The sequence below is a fragment of the Spermophilus citellus genome, assembly GCF_964194105.1.
Source record: "Spermophilus citellus genome assembly, chromosome: 3".
Classification (NCBI taxonomy): Eukaryota; Metazoa; Chordata; class Mammalia; order Rodentia; family Sciuridae; genus Spermophilus; species Spermophilus citellus.
This window is the reverse complement of record NC_138184.1, coordinates 29,313,630-29,331,335: the sequence shown is the minus strand read 5'-3', so window position 1 is coordinate 29,331,335 and position 17,706 is coordinate 29,313,630. Positions and strand designations below refer to the sequence as shown.

General features: G+C 34.3%; 1 protein-coding gene across 2 annotated transcripts in view; it reads left to right on the top strand.

Annotated features, from left to right (window-relative positions):
- Positions 1-17,706, top strand: part of PDCD6IP (programmed cell death 6 interacting protein) — a 77,012-nt gene that overhangs the window by 12,801 nt on the left and 46,505 nt on the right. The window contains exons 4-7 of one of the 2 annotated variants that reach the window (XM_081283510.1): positions 5,720-5,847; positions 7,176-7,329; positions 8,428-8,528; positions 10,778-10,894. In XM_081283510.1, the coding sequence (XP_081139636.1) occupies positions 5,720-5,847; positions 7,176-7,329; positions 8,428-8,528; positions 10,778-10,894 (500 nt within the window). Of the gene's footprint in view, positions 1-5,719; positions 5,848-7,175; positions 7,330-8,427; positions 8,529-10,762; positions 10,895-17,706 lie in introns of both variants that reach the window. The other variant, XM_081283509.1, reaches the window with a different exon arrangement.

The following is a 17,706-nucleotide window of genomic DNA, read 5'->3' as shown; positions in this document are numbered from 1 at the left end:
ATATCTTGAAAGATGAAGATACAGATTGCCGGATGTGATAGGAGATTTTAAGTTGGTGCACTGGAATTTTTGAGTTTTTGAATATATCTTGAGGTGACTCTGGTGATCATCAAGGTTGAAGCATTAAGTTATTGTGGCAGAAGTAAGTGGGATTGGAGAAGTTACTGAATTTGGCAGAGAGAAAGGTTTTACTAGGAGCATGCTAAAGAAAACCAAATTTCGTCAGTTTGAGAGGTGGATAAGAGGTGAGGAAGTGAATACAGCAAATATGAGTTGCTCAGTTATGAAAAGTTGAAGGAAAGATCTAGGGACCAAGGGAGCATTATGCCGTAAGGGAGGCAAAGTGAAGAAAAGAAAGTTAGTGCTGTTGTGATTTAAGCAAATTGTTAGACTGAGAATAAGAGCAGATGACAGGAGACTAGGAGATTCTTGAGTAAGATTAGTTGAGCGATGAATCAAATTCCTAGAAGTGAAAAGCAAAAAAATTAAGAGCATAAATAAAGCAGGAAGTGGTTAATTAAGGCATTTCTAGTGGCAAGAATTGAAAATTAAATGTCTTTCAGTAATGTCTTGTTACCTATTATTAAAATCTTACACAATTTTAGGACTGGGGTTGTAGCTCAGTGGTAGCGTGCTTGCCTAATGTGTGGGTTTGATTACTGGGTTTGATCCTCAGCACCACATAAGAAAATAAATAAAGTTATTGTGTCCATCTACAACTAAAAGTATTAAAAACATTGTGCAGTTTTAGAAGACTAAACACAATAATGCAAATGTATATATTTGTTGACATTTAAAGCCATGGAATATTAAATAAAAAGCCTGTTACAGATCAGAGTTGGTGCTTTGCACAACCTTGGATCCTCTGAGTTGGGCTGCTTGGGACATACTTCATATAGAACCAGTGTGATTCCTTCTCTTTGGACTTGTGCATTCCAGGCAATTCAAGTATGGTGTAGTATCCAGTTTGTGAAAAGTTGCATGTGAACGTATGTGTACCTGTTTGTGAAAATACTCTAAAATTAACTGGTTAACTCTAGGAGGTGGGGTTTTGAATTTATTTTAAACAAGTGTTTAAATGTTAGAATATTTATAGGTAAGTTACTCATTTTGAAAAACTTAGTGAAAAAGGAGCAATCACATGAAAAATAAGAGTTGAATATTAAGAAAAAAATTGCTCTTTGAAGAAAGAAGTGCTAAATATTTACAAGAATACCTGGTTTAAGTTTAGATGTGATAGAAGAAATCATAAAGGAAAATATAATTATAATATAAATATAAGAACCAAAAAGTTCTCAAAATCTCTCAGACATGAGAAATTGTTAAAAAAAAAAAAAAGAATTCAGCCTGGGATAATATGGGAATGTAGTAGACTAGCATATATATCTATATAAATAGTTTACTTTTATCTGTTGCTTGGAACATATTTCATTTATTTTTGAAGCCTTCCGATTTTCTCTCACATAGTAGACTAACCAGTTGCTTTTTATTTAAATCATGACTTTCATTATTGCTCTGTGTGACACTCTCACTCTCTTTCTCTTTCTCTCTCTCTCTCTCTCAGACACACACACACACACACAGACACACACACGGAACCTAAGGGTGACTTAACCACTGAGTTACATCTCTCTTCTTATTTTTTGTTTTGAGACAGGGTCTTGCTAAGTTGCAGAGCTGTTCTTGAACTTGGTGATCCTCCTTCCTTGTAGGAGGATCCAGTGTGGTTCAGATTAACAGGTGTGCGCCTTCTTGCTCAGCTGCTTTGTGTGTGTGTGTGTGTGTGTGTGTGTGTGTGTGTGTTTTAGAGGTTTTAATTGCTCTTCCACTGCCACACATTCTATGCTTTTATCCTATTCCCCAAATTTTCCAAAATGTCCTATTGCTTTTTCCTATTTCTTCAGAGTTCCCTTTTCTTAAGAGATTCTTTTCATGGCCTTTTGTGTTTTCTTGCTTGCATTTGGACAGTTGGTTCTCCAAAGATATTGCATAGTTTTCTTCCTGAACTGTCACTGCTCCCCTAGGTTAAAACCATTGTTTTCTGCATATTATGTCTTCCTCTTTTGCTTGGATATATTCCTAAGTAACTTTCCAAGAAAAGGTCAACTTTCTGAATCTCTTCTGGAAAATGTCTATATTCTGTCATTACATGAATTTGGTTTGAAATTCTGGCACTTAGACGCTTAGGTAAAAACAAGTCATCTTTGACTATGTTTCGCTTCATTCTTCACATCTAATTGATTCATCAGGAAAGGCTCAGATTTTACTTTAAAGTGTATTCAAATTCCAGTCACTTCTTACCATCTTTTTTCCCCCCAAACATTTATTTATTTATTTTTTAGTTGTAAGTGGACACAATACCTTTTATTTTATATTTCTGTGGTGCTGAGGATCGAACCTAGTGCCTCACATGCTAGGCAAGTGCTCTTCCTCTGAGCCCCAGCCCCGGCCACCCTTCTCACTATTATTGTTGCTGTTCTGGCCTGAGCCTCCATCAGCTCTCAGCATTTTGCTGTAGCAGCTATTCTCCAGTCTGTTGAATCCCTGTGGTCTATTTCCCACATGTGGGCTGAGTTATTCTGTTAGAAACTGTCAACCTTTCACCTCACTCAGTAAAAGCTAAAGGTTTTATAGCATGAGTTTGCTCTTTTTTACCTTTTTTATGTCTTTGCTTTACCAAGTTGTTCCTTGTTCTCTCCTTTCTACCCATATTGAGCACAATATAAAGTAGTCAAATTAATTTAAGTTATATTTCTTTAGAACTTGAAGGCATTGTTCCTTGCTTTTTGTTATCCAGTGTTGTTGTTGAAAAGTTTTATAGGTGACCCGTTTCTTTTCTTTTGGGAAGATTTTTACAGTTTTCCTTTTGTTCTTTGTGTTTAGAATCTCATTAAAGTTTTGAGTGTGGCACTTATTGTTGGCTCTTTTAGTTGAAATACTAGTATTTTTCTTAAGCTCTGTGAAATTTTCTTTGATCATTTTCGCTTTTATTCACCCACTTTTCTCTTTGGAATGCTTTATTAGTTGTATGTTGGTTGTTTGAGTTATTCACTCATAATTCTTATATTCTTAATTTCTTTAATTTTCTACTTTTTTGGAAACTCACCAGATATTACTTTCTAATACTTTTGAAAACATTTAAGTAATCAAGTTTTTAATTTCTAGGCACCTTTTATTAGTCACTGACTTTTAAAAACATAAGATCTTGCCACTGTGGTGCACACCTGTAATCCCAGCAGCTTAGGAGGCTGAGGGTAGGAGGATTACAAATTCAAAACCAGCCTCAGCAACTTAGTGAGGCCCTAAGGAACTTGAGGGGACCCTGTCTCTATGTTATATATATAAAAGGGCAGAGGATGTGGCTCAGTGGTTACACATCCCTGGGTTCAATCCCAGGTACCCCCCCAAAAAAAATCTTGTTTTATGGAAATACTGTTCTTTGGAACTCTTTAAGGATGTTAATTTCAGTCTTTAGAATATTACCTTTTATTACTAGAATTATCTTTGTTTATGCTGGGCTCAGTTTTTCAGTTACTTTAATCTTCTATTTCTCTGTAGGCTTTCATATGATTCTATAGTCATGTTATACTAGATTTTTCATGTACCTATTTATGAAAGTACGTTGGAGTAGTTCGTATGTATGACTGCCAAATTTTTCAGTGAGGAGGATAGAATTGGTTTGGAATCAAGTTGAAAACTGGCCATTATTAAATGAGAGATTACTAAGAGATTGTAACAAGAAGGGATTTATTGATTTACTTTATGACAACACTCTGTAGCATAAAAAAACAACTGTAGTGTTGTTTGTTTGGGTTCTTCTAGATGGTTTGTCTAGTGATTTTTGTAAGATGCTTTCTGATTATTTTGCCTGGCAGTCAATGCCTGGCATGTGATGCAAGACCTTAAATATGCTGTTAATGAATTCTACAGGTCATAGAGAGCTATTGCAGATTCTTTTTCTAAAAATTATTTTTAATTATGATAAAATACACATAATGTACCATCTAAACTATTTAAATAGGTGTAGTTAAGTTATATTAAGGATATTCACATTATTTTGCACTATTACCACCACCTATTTCTAGAACTTTTTCATCTTATAAACTGAAACTCTGTACCCATTAAATAATAAATTCCCATTCTTCCCTCCCAACTAGCCCCTGGTAATCACTATTCTGCTTTCTTCCTTTGTATTTTAGTACTGTAGGTAACCTTATAAAAGTAAAACCAAATGAAATTTATTATGCTGATCATTAAGTGTACAGTTCAGTAGTGTTAGGTGTAGCCACATTGTTGTGAAACAGATCTTCAGAACCTTTTTATCTTGCAAATCTGAAATGCTGCACACATTTAAACAACAGCCTCCTATCCCCTCCCTGGTAACTACATCTGCTTTGTGTTTCTGTGCATTGACTACTCTGAGAACTTCATGTAAGTGGAATTGTACAATATTTGTCTTTTTGTGAATGACTGATTTTACTTAGCATAATATAACGTCTTCCAGAGTCATCCATTTTGTGGTATTTGATTTCCTTAATTTAAAGGAATAATATTTAATTGCATGTGTATACTGCATTTTGTTCATTTGTCAGTGTACACTTGGGTTTCTTTTACCTTTTGACTATGAACAAGGGTGTGCAAATATGTGTTTGAGACTCTGCTTTCAGTTCTTTTGAGCATGTACCTAAAAATGGAATTTCTGGATCATATGGTAGTTCTATTAAGATTTTTTTTTCTTTTTCTGGTATTTACATTGAACCTAGGGGTATTTTACCACTGAGCTACATCCTCAACACTTTTTACTTTTCATTTTGAGATGGGTTTTACTAAATTGCCAAGGTTGACTTTCATTTTGTGATCATCCTCCTGCCTCAATTTCTGAATAGCGGGATTACAGGCATGCTTTAATCTGTCTGGCTTTAATTTTTTGAGGTCCCACCATACTGTTTTTCACAGTAGCTACAGCATTTTGCATTCCCACCAGCAGTGTACAAGAGTTCCAATTTCTGTACCCGCAGCACTTGTTATTTTCTTTCTTTTTTTTTCAAATAGCAGCTATGCTAATGGATAGGAGGTATATGGGTTCTTGATCAGAGGTGTATTTCAGCCAAAGGAATCTGCTAACCCTCTGAGAAATGTATTGACATGAAAGAGTGAGGAATGGAAGACCAGCAAGGAGGTGCTTGCATTGACTCCACTTTGTAGTAATGAAGAACTGGTTTAAATGTGGTGGGAGGATATAATTTTGTGAGAGGATGGAAAAATGGAAGAATCGGTTTGGATTTAAAAAGTTAGGTGAGAATTAACATCGAGAATGATTCTTACATTTTGAACCTGACTATAATAAAAATGTGGAAGTAAAAGGAAAGAAAGAATAATTTATTGATCTTTTGATTTTTTTAATATTTATTTTTTAGTTGTAGGTAGACACACCCCTTTATTTTATTTTTATGTGGTGCTGAGGATCGAACCCATGCCTCATGCATGCTAGGTTTCTACCTCTGAGCCACAACCCCAGCCCACCTTTTGAGTTTTTGATGATGGGCGTATTTTTGTGGAAATAAGTGCTTAGCAGGTCAGCTTGAAATAGGTTAGAAAACAGGTCTGGAATTTTTTTCTTGTGAGAGCTACTGGAATAGAGGTAATAGTATTTTGCTTTGAAACATTTATTTCCTTTAGGAAAAAAACTGATACATTTTTCTTTCTTAATTTTTTACAGCTCTTGCAAGCTTAGGATATGAAAAGAGCTGTGTGTTGTTCAATTGTGCAGCCTTAGCTAGCCAGATTGCAGCAGAACAGAACCTGGATAATGATGAAGGATTAAAAATCGCTGCTAAGCACTACCAGGTATGCAGAAAGTAGTTACTACATAAAAGTTGTATTAAATTGAAAATAATTTACATTTAAATTTATAGATGCTTCTTTGTAAACAGGTGTTTTCTTGAAAAGTATTGCACTTTTTAAATGATTTGATTCTTGTTATTGAAATTCTTAGTTAAAACATTATAAACCAGTTTTATTTTTCCCCACCATTGTGTACCCAGGACCTAGCACAGTACCTGGCACGTAATAGAGGCTCTGTAAATATTGACTGAACAGAAATGATTAAGTGTATGGAATGAAATCCATTAAATAAGTGACTTCATTTAAAACATTTGTACGTTAGTTTTGTATGTTTTCTTAGAGTGAAACACCTACATTTTCACTGGTGTCATGATAATTAGTTTTGGGCAAGAAAATAGAAGCTTAATTTTGAGACTTGTGGAGAGGTTATATTTAAATGTGGTCAGACATGGAATGGCTATACCTATATTTTAGGTTATAATCAATGATGGAAAAAGAACTTAGCTCCTTGTCTAGGCCACTTGCTAGCCAGAAGCCATTATGTGCCTGTAGGAGAGCTCTTTCACCATTCTAGACCTCTAGTTCCATAGAATGTGATTCTGTTGGTTTACTAAATAAGGCCAGCTGATTAATCCTTGTAGATATTCAATTTTTATAACACTTTATGACTAACTATAATGTGATATTCATTTTAATACAGTTAACTTTGAGTTATCTTTGGGAAGCCTACATATCTAACTTACTTTTAAATTCTAGACTGACTGGTTTCTTTTTCTCAGTATAATTTATTTTGTAAAAGTAAAGTTATTTTAGTATCAACCTCAACAAGATAGAATCAGGATAAAAACTTAAAAGGGGAACACCTCACTAGGGAGCTCTGAAGGCCAAACAAAGATGATTGATAGTGGATAGTAAAGCTATTCCTTATAGGACTAGACATACGTGCTCACGGTTCTTACTTGAAAGATGAATTTGGGACCAAGAGAAGAGCATTACAATTCTGAAACATTTTAATAATGTTGTAGTCCCTCCTTCTTTTCTTAGGTTGTTTCAAAGAACTATATCTAAAAGTAAGCCTAATCAGTTTTTGTCAGTAATTTATTTTTTTTCTTGGAATTTACTTTTATTTTTTGTTAAATTATTTGTTACTCTAGAGTTTTGGAAATACATCTGTGTTGTCTTTGAGTCAGAAGTTTTAGATTAGTCTTGCACAGTATAGTAACTGTTCACTGATTTAACATTTGGAATATGTTTTGTGTATCACAGTAGAAAATTACATCTTGTTGATTTCCTATGGATTTGAAAGAAATTTATTTTCCTTCCCTATCTAGTTTGCTAGTGGTGCCTTTTTACATATTAAAGAGACGGTTTTATCTGCCTTAAATCGAGAGCCCACTGTGGACATATCTCCAGATACTGTTGGGACCCTTAGCCTTATTATGCTGGCACAAGCCCAAGAAGTTTTTTTTTTAAAAGCTACAAGAGGTAATTGCAAATTTTCTTTCATTTTGTTGGCATGTGAAAAGAAGTGATAGACTTTTAAATTTATAAGATGATTAGAAGATGTTCTGTATAGGCTTTCTTTTTTTGAACTTGGTGCATGGATTATTAAAATTTTCATCTCTTCCTCTTTTGAACCTTTACTACAAGAGTGTAGGCAGCGTTTGAAGGCTATTATTTTAAAACACTAAATTTTGGAGTAATACATATGTTTATTTGTAATATGTCAAACATTCAAATGTTTTTTGAGTACTTGTTGTGTGCCACCATTGTCCTAATCTCTAGATTATTAGCAGACAAATAAGGCTTCTTTTTGTAAGAATCATACATTTTAGTGTGCGGGGAGATAATAAGAAATTAAGTAGTCAAGGTAATTTTGGAGGAAATAAGAGTGGATGATGTGATAGTGGCACGTGGCCTGACTCTGTGATAGGGACGTAAGGCAAATCATGCTAATTTTTAGGTCTCTTCATCAAGAAGGGTGTCTTTGAGGAGGTCCTGTTTAAATTAGACTTAAGTGACAAGAAAAAGCCATCTAGGCAAAGTCCTTTGTGAATAAAAGAATAAGAATAATTCTTGTAAGACATATGTATTTGGTATGAGAGATTGGTTCAATATTTAAGTGTAGAGAAATTGAAAATGAGAGCAATTATCATGTGGAAGAGATATGAACTAGAATAATTTTCTTTTTAAGTAAAAGCTTATTCTGAGATAGAATTCATATATTCCAAACTCACCCTTTTGAGCTTTACAGTTCATTGTTTTTTAGTATATTCAAAGATTACTGAAACTTTGACACTATTTTACTTTAGATTATTATCACCCAAAAAAGAAACACTTCTTTTTCCCTTTGTTCCAGTTGTTGGCAATCATTAAACTGTTTTCAGTCTTTGGATTTGCCTGTAGAATAATTAAGTTTCATGCAGAAGACGTAATTTCATCAATGAGGATATATATATATATATAAAATATATATATATATATATATTATATATGTATATATGTATAAACTAGGCACTGAGTCATCTATCAGATTCTCTCATTTATTGTAATTATAACTGTCAGTTTAATATTTTATTCCAGATAAAATGAAAGATGCCATCATAGCTAAATTGGCTAATCAGGCTGCAGATTATTTTGGTGATGCTTTCAAACAGTGTCAGTACAAAGATACTCTCCCTAAGGTCAGTTACTGTTTTTATAATCACTTGGTTATTTTGCATGTGGAAATAATTTTGTGTACAAGCAGCAAGTTGAAAATTACGTATTATAAAGAAATGAGAAATTTTAATAGGAGCATTTGAAGACTGTATTTATAGAAAAAAATTTTTTTGAATTTAAGATGCATGAATAATTTTGTATTTAGGGGGTGCCTTTGTCTTTATTTTTTACTAAACTTGTTTTTCCAAGCTAAAACTCTTTCTGGAAAACTTTGACCATCTATCTTCAGTGATTTTTATCAACTCAAGGCATTGTGTCATTATGAATCATTGGTTATTTGGTGCTAGCATGAATACTTGAGCATGTTGATTATTCACATTTTTAATTATTGTCCTGTTTTCTTAGAGATGAGTCTTAAAGCGCAAAAACAGACATAAAGAAAAAAAAAGGAAAAGAAAACATAACAAATTCATCTGGTACTTTGATTAGAATTAAGTTTTGCCAGCAGGTATAGAAAATTGGGCTGCTAATGGACAGCTAAAGAAAAACAACCATCTAAACCACATAACACAGGAAGTATTGTTTTAATGTAAACTTTTTTGAAATGGCAGTTTAAAAGACTGTTCAGAGATGATCATTTGTAAATGATAAAGCTGATAATTAGAGTGTTAACAAAGTGTTGGAATAGTTAAAAAAGAAAACTTAAAAATTGAGTGAATTATGTTTCAACTACTTCATAAATATTCAAGTATTAGTTTCATCTCTGTGGTAGCAGATGATATTTGTTAATGAATTTTTAAGTCATATTCAGAATCTTAGTAAATTATATTAGAGAGCTTTGGGGTAAGCTTAAAATTCACATAAGTGTATCAACAGTACCCAGTAGTCAGAAAACAAGTAATAAGGAATTAAGATGAATATTCCTGGGAATTTAAAATACACCAAGAGCCTAGTAGAAATTTGCCCAGGACTCTTGGGTATTAGTAGATTAACTCTTAAAAGAGAATTGGGATCTCCTCTCACCTTTTTTTCATCTGAAAGACCTCATGTTCAGCTGCACAGTGTACCGTTACATCCTGTTGGGCCATTAGTTCAGTCCTGTCACGGAGAGAAGAATGTCACCTACAAAGACATGGAAACTACTTCTGCAGCATTCCTGGTATTCCTTGAAAATCTCCTGTTTAAGTACCAAGTTTTACTCCAGCCTTACCTTGAGTACTGACTGGCATGAATACACTTTGAGATTTAGATGTCTTTAATTTTCACTTTTTCTAATAAAGCTCATAAGGTATTTTCATATTCTAGTTATAAAACTGGAATATCTGCAAGTAGTGATCCAGGAAGCTAGGAAATTTTCACTGGGAGACAGGAAAACATTCAAGGTAGTAATTCAGTTTTTGATTCTCTTATATTTTTGTCTAGACAGTGATTGTCTAGTATATTTCTTGGATTTTTTTTATATCATGTACTTCCTAAAAGCAATTTGCAAGTTAGGATTTGGTTGTTTGGAGGAGCCTCTACCAATATCATGGCTTTTCTGGGTCATGTCTTAGATTTTTTAAAATTGATTTTGACTGGAATTACTTTAAAAACAAGGGCAAAGTAACACCACTTTATCATTAGTCATTAACTTAGTGTATTTGTATGTCTGTGATGTGTTTTTTATATGGTACTGATATGTGAGTGTTTGTGTACCACTAAATCATTTTATATGTCTAAAATAATCTATTAAGAAGTCTCTTAGCATATGAATTTAAGTAAGAACTTACTTTACTGTCTTTTGTCTTTTAAACATGATGAAACAGTCAGCTATAGAACAGTTTCATTAGTATATGTGAGTAATGGTGATTTAGTCAACTCCAAGGGCTGGGTAAGGGCTTATAAGAAAGCTTCTTAAGCCCTGTGCTTGGTATTCTTCTGTGACTATACATGCTACTTCTTTTTCTAATGCATGCTCTCCTTTCTTCCTTGTAAACACAATGCTGACTTCATGGCTCAAAGAGAATTGTAAAAACCTAAATTGGCTTTGGTTAACACTTAAAATAAAGAACCAACAGTAATTTTAATTGGAAGAAAAAATTGAATTTATAGCCTTCAGTCCTTGCAAATTCATGTGGTCTTCTCTGTTTATACCTAATGACTAACCTATCTCTAAACCATTAATGGGGTGATGCTAATTTCTGTCTCCTTTTCCTTTTTCTTCCTGCATCCCATGTTGTCTGTGATGGTTTGTTTGGTTGGACTTTCCCCTGGTCAGTATTTTTATTTCCAGGAGGTGTTCCCTGTCTTGGCTGCAAAGCACTGTATCATGCAGGCCAACGCTGAGTACCACCAGTCTATCTTGGCTAAACAGCAGAAGAAATTTGGGGAAGAGATTGCAAGGTTACAGGTGAGTTTCTTGGTGATAGATAAAACTCCATTGTCCTTTTTTTTTTTTTTCCTAGTGAGACCCCCAGGTTTATTTATTAAATTTTCCCATTCATTGCCTCTATCAGCCGAGATAAGTGATTGTTTCTGTTGTCAGGCTTTACCTACTGCATGTTTTTTGATGTGGTCAGAATGTTTTTTGCATGTCATATTTTGCCCAAAAAATTCATATGAAATTTACCTTCAATTATTTTATTTACCCATATTTCTTTCTTTCTTTTTTTTTTTTAAAGAGAGAGACAGAGAGACAGAGAGAGAGAGAGAGAGAGAGAGAGAGAGAGAGAGAGAGAGAGAGAATTTTTTAATATTTATTTAGTTATCGGCGGACACAACATCTTTGTTTTTGTATGTGGTGCTGAGGATTGAACCTGGGTCGCACGCATGCCAGGCCAGCGCGCTACCGCTAGAGCCACATCCCCAGCCCCTACCCATATTTCTTAATTATTTTTAAAAATATATGTATTTTGTTGATGGACCTTTAATTAATTAATTAATATGCAGTGCTGAGAATTGAACTCATACCTCACACATACTAGGTGAGCACTTTACCATTGAGCCACAACCCTAGTCACACATGTTTATTTTAATGCAAAAATAGTCTAAATTGATTATAGTGCTTCAGGAAGATGTGTAGGACATAACTTGTGGCCTAGCCTTGGTCTAAACTGGAGCATGTAATTCCATAGCTTGAGAACAGTGTTATGCACACATATACAAATCTTGTAAACAGCTGAGTACCTTCATGGCAATTGTATCCATAGTGTTGGCATTAGAGTTGCCAGAAACTTGCAGTGACATCTGGGGCAACTTTGTAGCAGGGGCAAGAGCTATATAAATGAATTGTTTATGTTTCGTGTTTTTGTAAATGGAAAATATAGGATTGTTAGGGGAATTCTAATATTGATTGGATATTAGAAGATACTGTGGAACTGATGTTTAGATTACTCTTTTCGTAAGAAGATAAACCCATACTGATAAAACCGATAAACCCAAATTTTTAAATGTGTCTGATTTGTTTAGGGATTCACTCTCATTATAATAACTTATTTTCTTACATAAAACAGCTTCTGAGCAAAGAATTTCTGTTGGAAGGATTCCCCCCAAAGGCTAGCATATTTAAGTTATTAGAAGTTTAATTTCTTTTTTTCCCTGAGAATTCTAGGATTATTAAATTTAAAGGGTTGAGGTTCTATAAACTAGTCAGAGAAGATGTGTTTTGAAATGTTAACCTAATTTTTAAATACTGTAAAAATGTAAATGACAAATTTGTACAGTGAAATAAAATGAAGACATTTCTCGGTTGTAGATACAGAGTTTATAACTTAAGTTTTACAGCTTTAGTTATAGGTCAAATGTTAACACAGACTGTTAACACCAGTCCCTGGCAGTTCCTTATTCTAGTAGGCATAGAATATTTAAAAAAATCAATTTGAGGGCTGGGGTTGTGGCTCAGCGGTAGGGTACTCACCTAGAACGTGGTAGGCCCTGAGTTCGATCCTCAGCACCACATAAAAATTAACAAAAGTATTGTGTCCAACTACAACTAAAAATAAAATATTAAAAAAAAATCAATTTGAACTCACAAATAGGTAAACAGAACAAAGAAACTTGAGCAACAAAACATATTTTTTGTATCTTCTTACTTTGTGGATTACTGAATGATCCTGACAGATTATTAGATGGTTAAACCATTAAACCAAGTTTCTAGTCATTGCTACTAACAAAGGGGAGTAACCTATTCATTGTGTACAAGCCAGAAACAAAAACAAAGCCACAGCCAGGAAAATCAAAATAATAAGTAAAGTAGTAGTAAAGGTAAAATTGCTGTTTTGAATTACTTCTTGAACCCAGAATGGTTGTATCTGGGCTTAATACAGCTCATGAATTGTACCCCTTAGATAATGCAGTTTATTTGGCATTATTTGAAGGTTTTCTTTCTTGGTAGAATTTTCAAGCTACCAATGTATAATTTTCAAAGATATAAAAACATATAGATATAAAGATATAAACAAGATTCCTTAAGATTATTTATATGTCGGATTTATTTAACTCATTAATGAAGGATTTAGCAAGATGACAAATCTGATTTCATATAGATAATACTTTTTTATTAGTTAAAATAATAAACTACAGATATTAAGGAGATTGTCCTTTTTTAGGTGATCTAGGCTGAGGTGTTTCGGGATGAGGGGTCATGACATCTGAACTTTAGTTTCATATGACTCTGCAGAAAAAGAAAAAAGTTCATGAATATGCACATACATAGGGGAAAGTAAGAGATAAGACAAATATGGCAAAATGGTAACAATATCTGAATCTAGATAAAGGGCATATTGTTATTTGTTATTCTGTTCTTTAAATTTTTTATGGGCTTGACATTGTTTAAAATCAAAATTGAGAAAAACTAGGTATATATAAAGGCATCCACTTCAACCGTAGCCCTTTTCCTTTGTCCTGTTCCCTTTTTTTACCACTACCCCGTGGGTAATTTTCATTAGTTTCTTATTTAATCTTTTCAGTATTTTTTGTTTGAAATAGAAGCAAATATTTCTGGCATCTCTTCTATATGAATTAGTATCCCATATGAAGGTCCCACTCTAATGACCTCATTTAGTTATAGCTCAAAGGCCCCATTTACAAATAGTGTACGTTAAAGATGGGGCCTTTGATATAGGAATTTTGGGTCATGTAGTTCAGTCTATAGCAGCAGGTATATGTTAAGTTCCTAGGAATAGGATTGCTGATATCAAAGTACAAATACATCTCTAATATATATATTGTGTTCGGATCATTGATTCACTGACGTTTATCCTCATGTATGATATATGAATTCAGTTTTTCTCTTTTTTATTAACGGCTACCTAATTGTCCTCAAACCATTTGTTATAATGACTTCCTTCACCTCATTGATTTTGAGATTCTCACTTTATCACATATTAAACCTACCACATATATTTAGATTTATTTCTGAATTTTTCATTCTGTTTCATTGACTCAGATTCATACCATTTTAGTTATTTTACTTATGTGTTTGGTATTTTCATCTTTCATTTTTAAAAATTTCCTGTTTTTTGTTGCCTGAGTTTTTTGGAATTATTTTACCTTTTTATGTAAGTTATTTATTGTGGGAAATTTCAAGCATATAAATATAAACCATTAAATATCCATTACATAGCTTCAATAACTGTCGGTATTTGCTGTTTTGTGTTTCATCTATTTCATTTCCCCACTCTTATCTTTTTGTGATATTTTATAGCTATGTCACATACATTTTACCTGTAAGCACCTTAATATGTATCTGTAATAGCTGAAGATCAAAAAAATTGAAACCACAGTACAATGCCATTTTCTAGCAAAATTAATGATGTCATGGAAGAAGAGGTGTTTCTGAAGTGGGGTCCTTGAATTCTCGGAGAGAAGGGGGAACTTGACATCAGGATTCTTGGCATTTAATTCAGCATTAAAGAATTTCAGCATGTGCCCATCAAAGGCATAGACAGAATTTTATTTAGGAAGTGAATACATATTCAAGGAAGAATGGAGGCAGTTTTAAGAGAGAAGTACTGGGCTGTGGTTGTGGCTCAGAGGTAGAGCACTCGCCTAGCATATGGGAAGCACTGGGTTCGATCCTCAGCACCACATAAAAATAAAATGAAGATATTGTGTCCACCTAACTAAAGTAAATAAATAAATATTAAAAAAAGAGAGAAGTACCATTAGGGATAAAGCAAGGAATATGTATTCAAGGGGAATGTAGGCCATCTTGAGAGTGAGAGACATGGTTTGGGGGTTCCTGGCTCTTCTTTTAAAGGAAACTTGGTGAGGGGTAGATAGGAAGGTATGTAGGAATGGTATCAGTCCAGTAATCTCAAGATAGTCTGTTTAATCTATCCTTATGCTTACATGGTCTTCTTCATCTGATCAGTAGATGGTGCTGGGAAATCCCTTAGATAATAAGTTCCTGAAGATATCATCTCTCTCTTTGCTTAATTTATTTATTTGGGAGTAAATTAACATTGTACAGGTAGATTTACAGATTTTCCAGGAATCTTAGGAGTACTAGGCCTACAAAGGAGACTGGCTTAGGGAGTGACATGCTTGGAAAGGTATGTGAAACTTTTGAATTAAAATCTTATTTACTTTTCCTTCTTTTATGTCTTCTTTTTACCTATTTTTATTCTGTCCTACTTCAATGTTAATATATTAATTATATTCACAATTCGATATTATTCCAATCTAGTTTAGTGTTCCTTGATTGTTTTTATTATGGGGTCTTGGCTTATTCAAATCAGGATTCATACAGAAGCCTCAGATTGCATTTAATTGATACATCTCTTAGATCTAATTTGTAGTAGCCTTCTCTCAACTGCATGTTGATTTTTTTTTTTTTTTTGTACTATTGATTGAACTTGGGGCATTTACCACCTAGCCACATCCCCAGCCCTATTTTATCTGTCGATCTATCTGTGGTACTGGGGATTGAACTCAGGGATGCTTAACCACTAAGCCACATCCTTGGTCCCTTTTTATATTTTATTTAGAGACAGGGCCTCACTGAGTTGCTTGGGGCCTAAGTTGCTGAGGCTGACTTTGAACTCGCAATCCTCCTGCCTTTACCTCCTGAGGTGCTCAGGTGCCCGGCTTTATTTTTTATTTTGAGACAGGATCTCACTAAGTTGCTTAGTACCTGGCTAAGTTGCTGGGGCTGGCTTCATATATTGGATCCTTCTGCCTCAGTCTCTGAAGCTGCTGGGATTACAGGCATGTGCTTATGTATTTCTTATTATGATTTTTGTGATGTCTCTTCTGCCTTTTGCTCCTTATGTAAATGTTTTCAGTCTTTCTTTCTTTTTTTTTATTGTTGGTCGTTCAAAACATTACATAGTTCTTAATATATCATATTTCACAGTTTGATTCAAGTGGATTATGAACTCCCATTTTTACCCCGTATACAGATTGCTGTATCACATCAGTTACACTTCCATTGATTTACATATTGCCATTCTAGTGTCTGATGTATTCTGCTGTCTATCCTATTCTCTACTATCCCCCTTCCTCTCCCCTCCTCTCCCCTCCCCTTTTCTCTCTCTACCCCCTCTACTGTAAATCATTTCTTCCACTTGTATTATTCTTCTCTTACCCCTCCTTTCCTCTTATATGTAATTTTGTATAACCCTGAGGAACACCTTCCATTTCCATGCGATTTCCCTTCTCACTCCCTTTCCCTCCCACCTCTCATCCCTGTTTAATGTTAATCTTCTTCTCAAGCTCTTCGTCCCTACCCTGTCCTTGGTTACTCCCCTTATATCAAAGCAGTCATTTGGCATTTGTTTTTTTAAGGATTGGCTAGCTTCACTTAGCATAATCTGCTCTAATGCCATCCATTTCCCTCCAAATTCTATGATTTTGTCATTTTTTAATGCAGAGTAATACTCCATTGTGTATAAATGCCACATTTTTTTTATCCATTCATCTATTGAAGGGCATCTAGGTTGGTTCCACAATCTTGCTATCAGGAATTGTGCTGCTATGAACATCGATGAAGCAGTGTCCCTGTAGCATGCTCTTATTAGGTCTTTAGGGAATAGACCGAGAAGGGGAATAGCTGGGTCAAATGGTGGTTCCATTCCCAGCTTTCCAAGAAATCTCCATACTGCTTTCCAAATTGGCTGCACCAATTTGCAGTCCCACCAACAGTGAACAAGTGTACCCTTTTCCCCGCATCCTCTCCAGCACTTGTTGTTGTTGGACTTCATAATGGCTGCCAATCTTACTGGAGTGAGATGGTATCTTAGGGTGGTTTTGATTTGCATTTCTCTGACTACTAGCGATGGTGAGCATTTTTTCATGTACTTATTGATTCAGTCTTTCTTTCTTAAAGGAATTTGTATTTTTGTTCACTTTCTTCCCTGATTTCTGTCAGTTCCCATTTCACATTTTCTTACTATCCGTCACCCACTGTTGTCAGGGCCATATGGTCCTCTGTTCATACTTTGTGTTCTTTTAGTACTGTGATTGCATCCTTAAGTCCTTAAGCCTATTTTAGTTTTTTAGCATGCTGTTTTCATCTACTTTGTGGCAATGTTTGGTGAGTTTTCATTATGTATTTGAAAATTATGCTTTTCATGTTCATTCTTTTCTGTGGTTGGTTTTTGTGTTCAGGTAGATGAGTTAGTTACCTTTGTGTTTAAAGGATATTGATTTAGAGGAGGTTCCTGGGTTGGGAATGGACCTGAGTATTTTTCCAGGCATCATTGTGGAAAGGCGCTCTCTGTAGCCCTGCTTCTCTGGTCCTAAAAACCTGGCCTTTTATGTACCTGTGCTTCCTACTGCTTTTCAGTTTGATGCATCTACTTTTAAGTTTGTATTTTGCTGGCACTTTCTCAGTGCTCACTGCCTTTTCTTCTCCCTTCTTTGCTTTTCAGTCTTTTCTATTTTCTACTTTCCCTAGCAATCCTGTTCTTTTGATTAATCTGCCTTTTGCTCCTAGTAACTCTCTTGGCTTGATGTCCCTCAGCATCCCATTTTTTCCGTGACCTCCTGGTTGCTTTTCATAAGCTGGCAGTTGTTTTTTTATCTTCTCATTGTTTTCAGATTTGGTTAAAGTAATTTGTTCTTAGGTAGTGCAAATTTATAATATGATTTAAGTTTGTGCAATTTCCTATTTTTCAGTTACACTGATGATACAGATTTTATTTTGTTTATCTTTATTTCTTTACAGTTTCATATTGATTTTACGTATGTCCAAAATTTGTTATTGTATATTTTGTATTT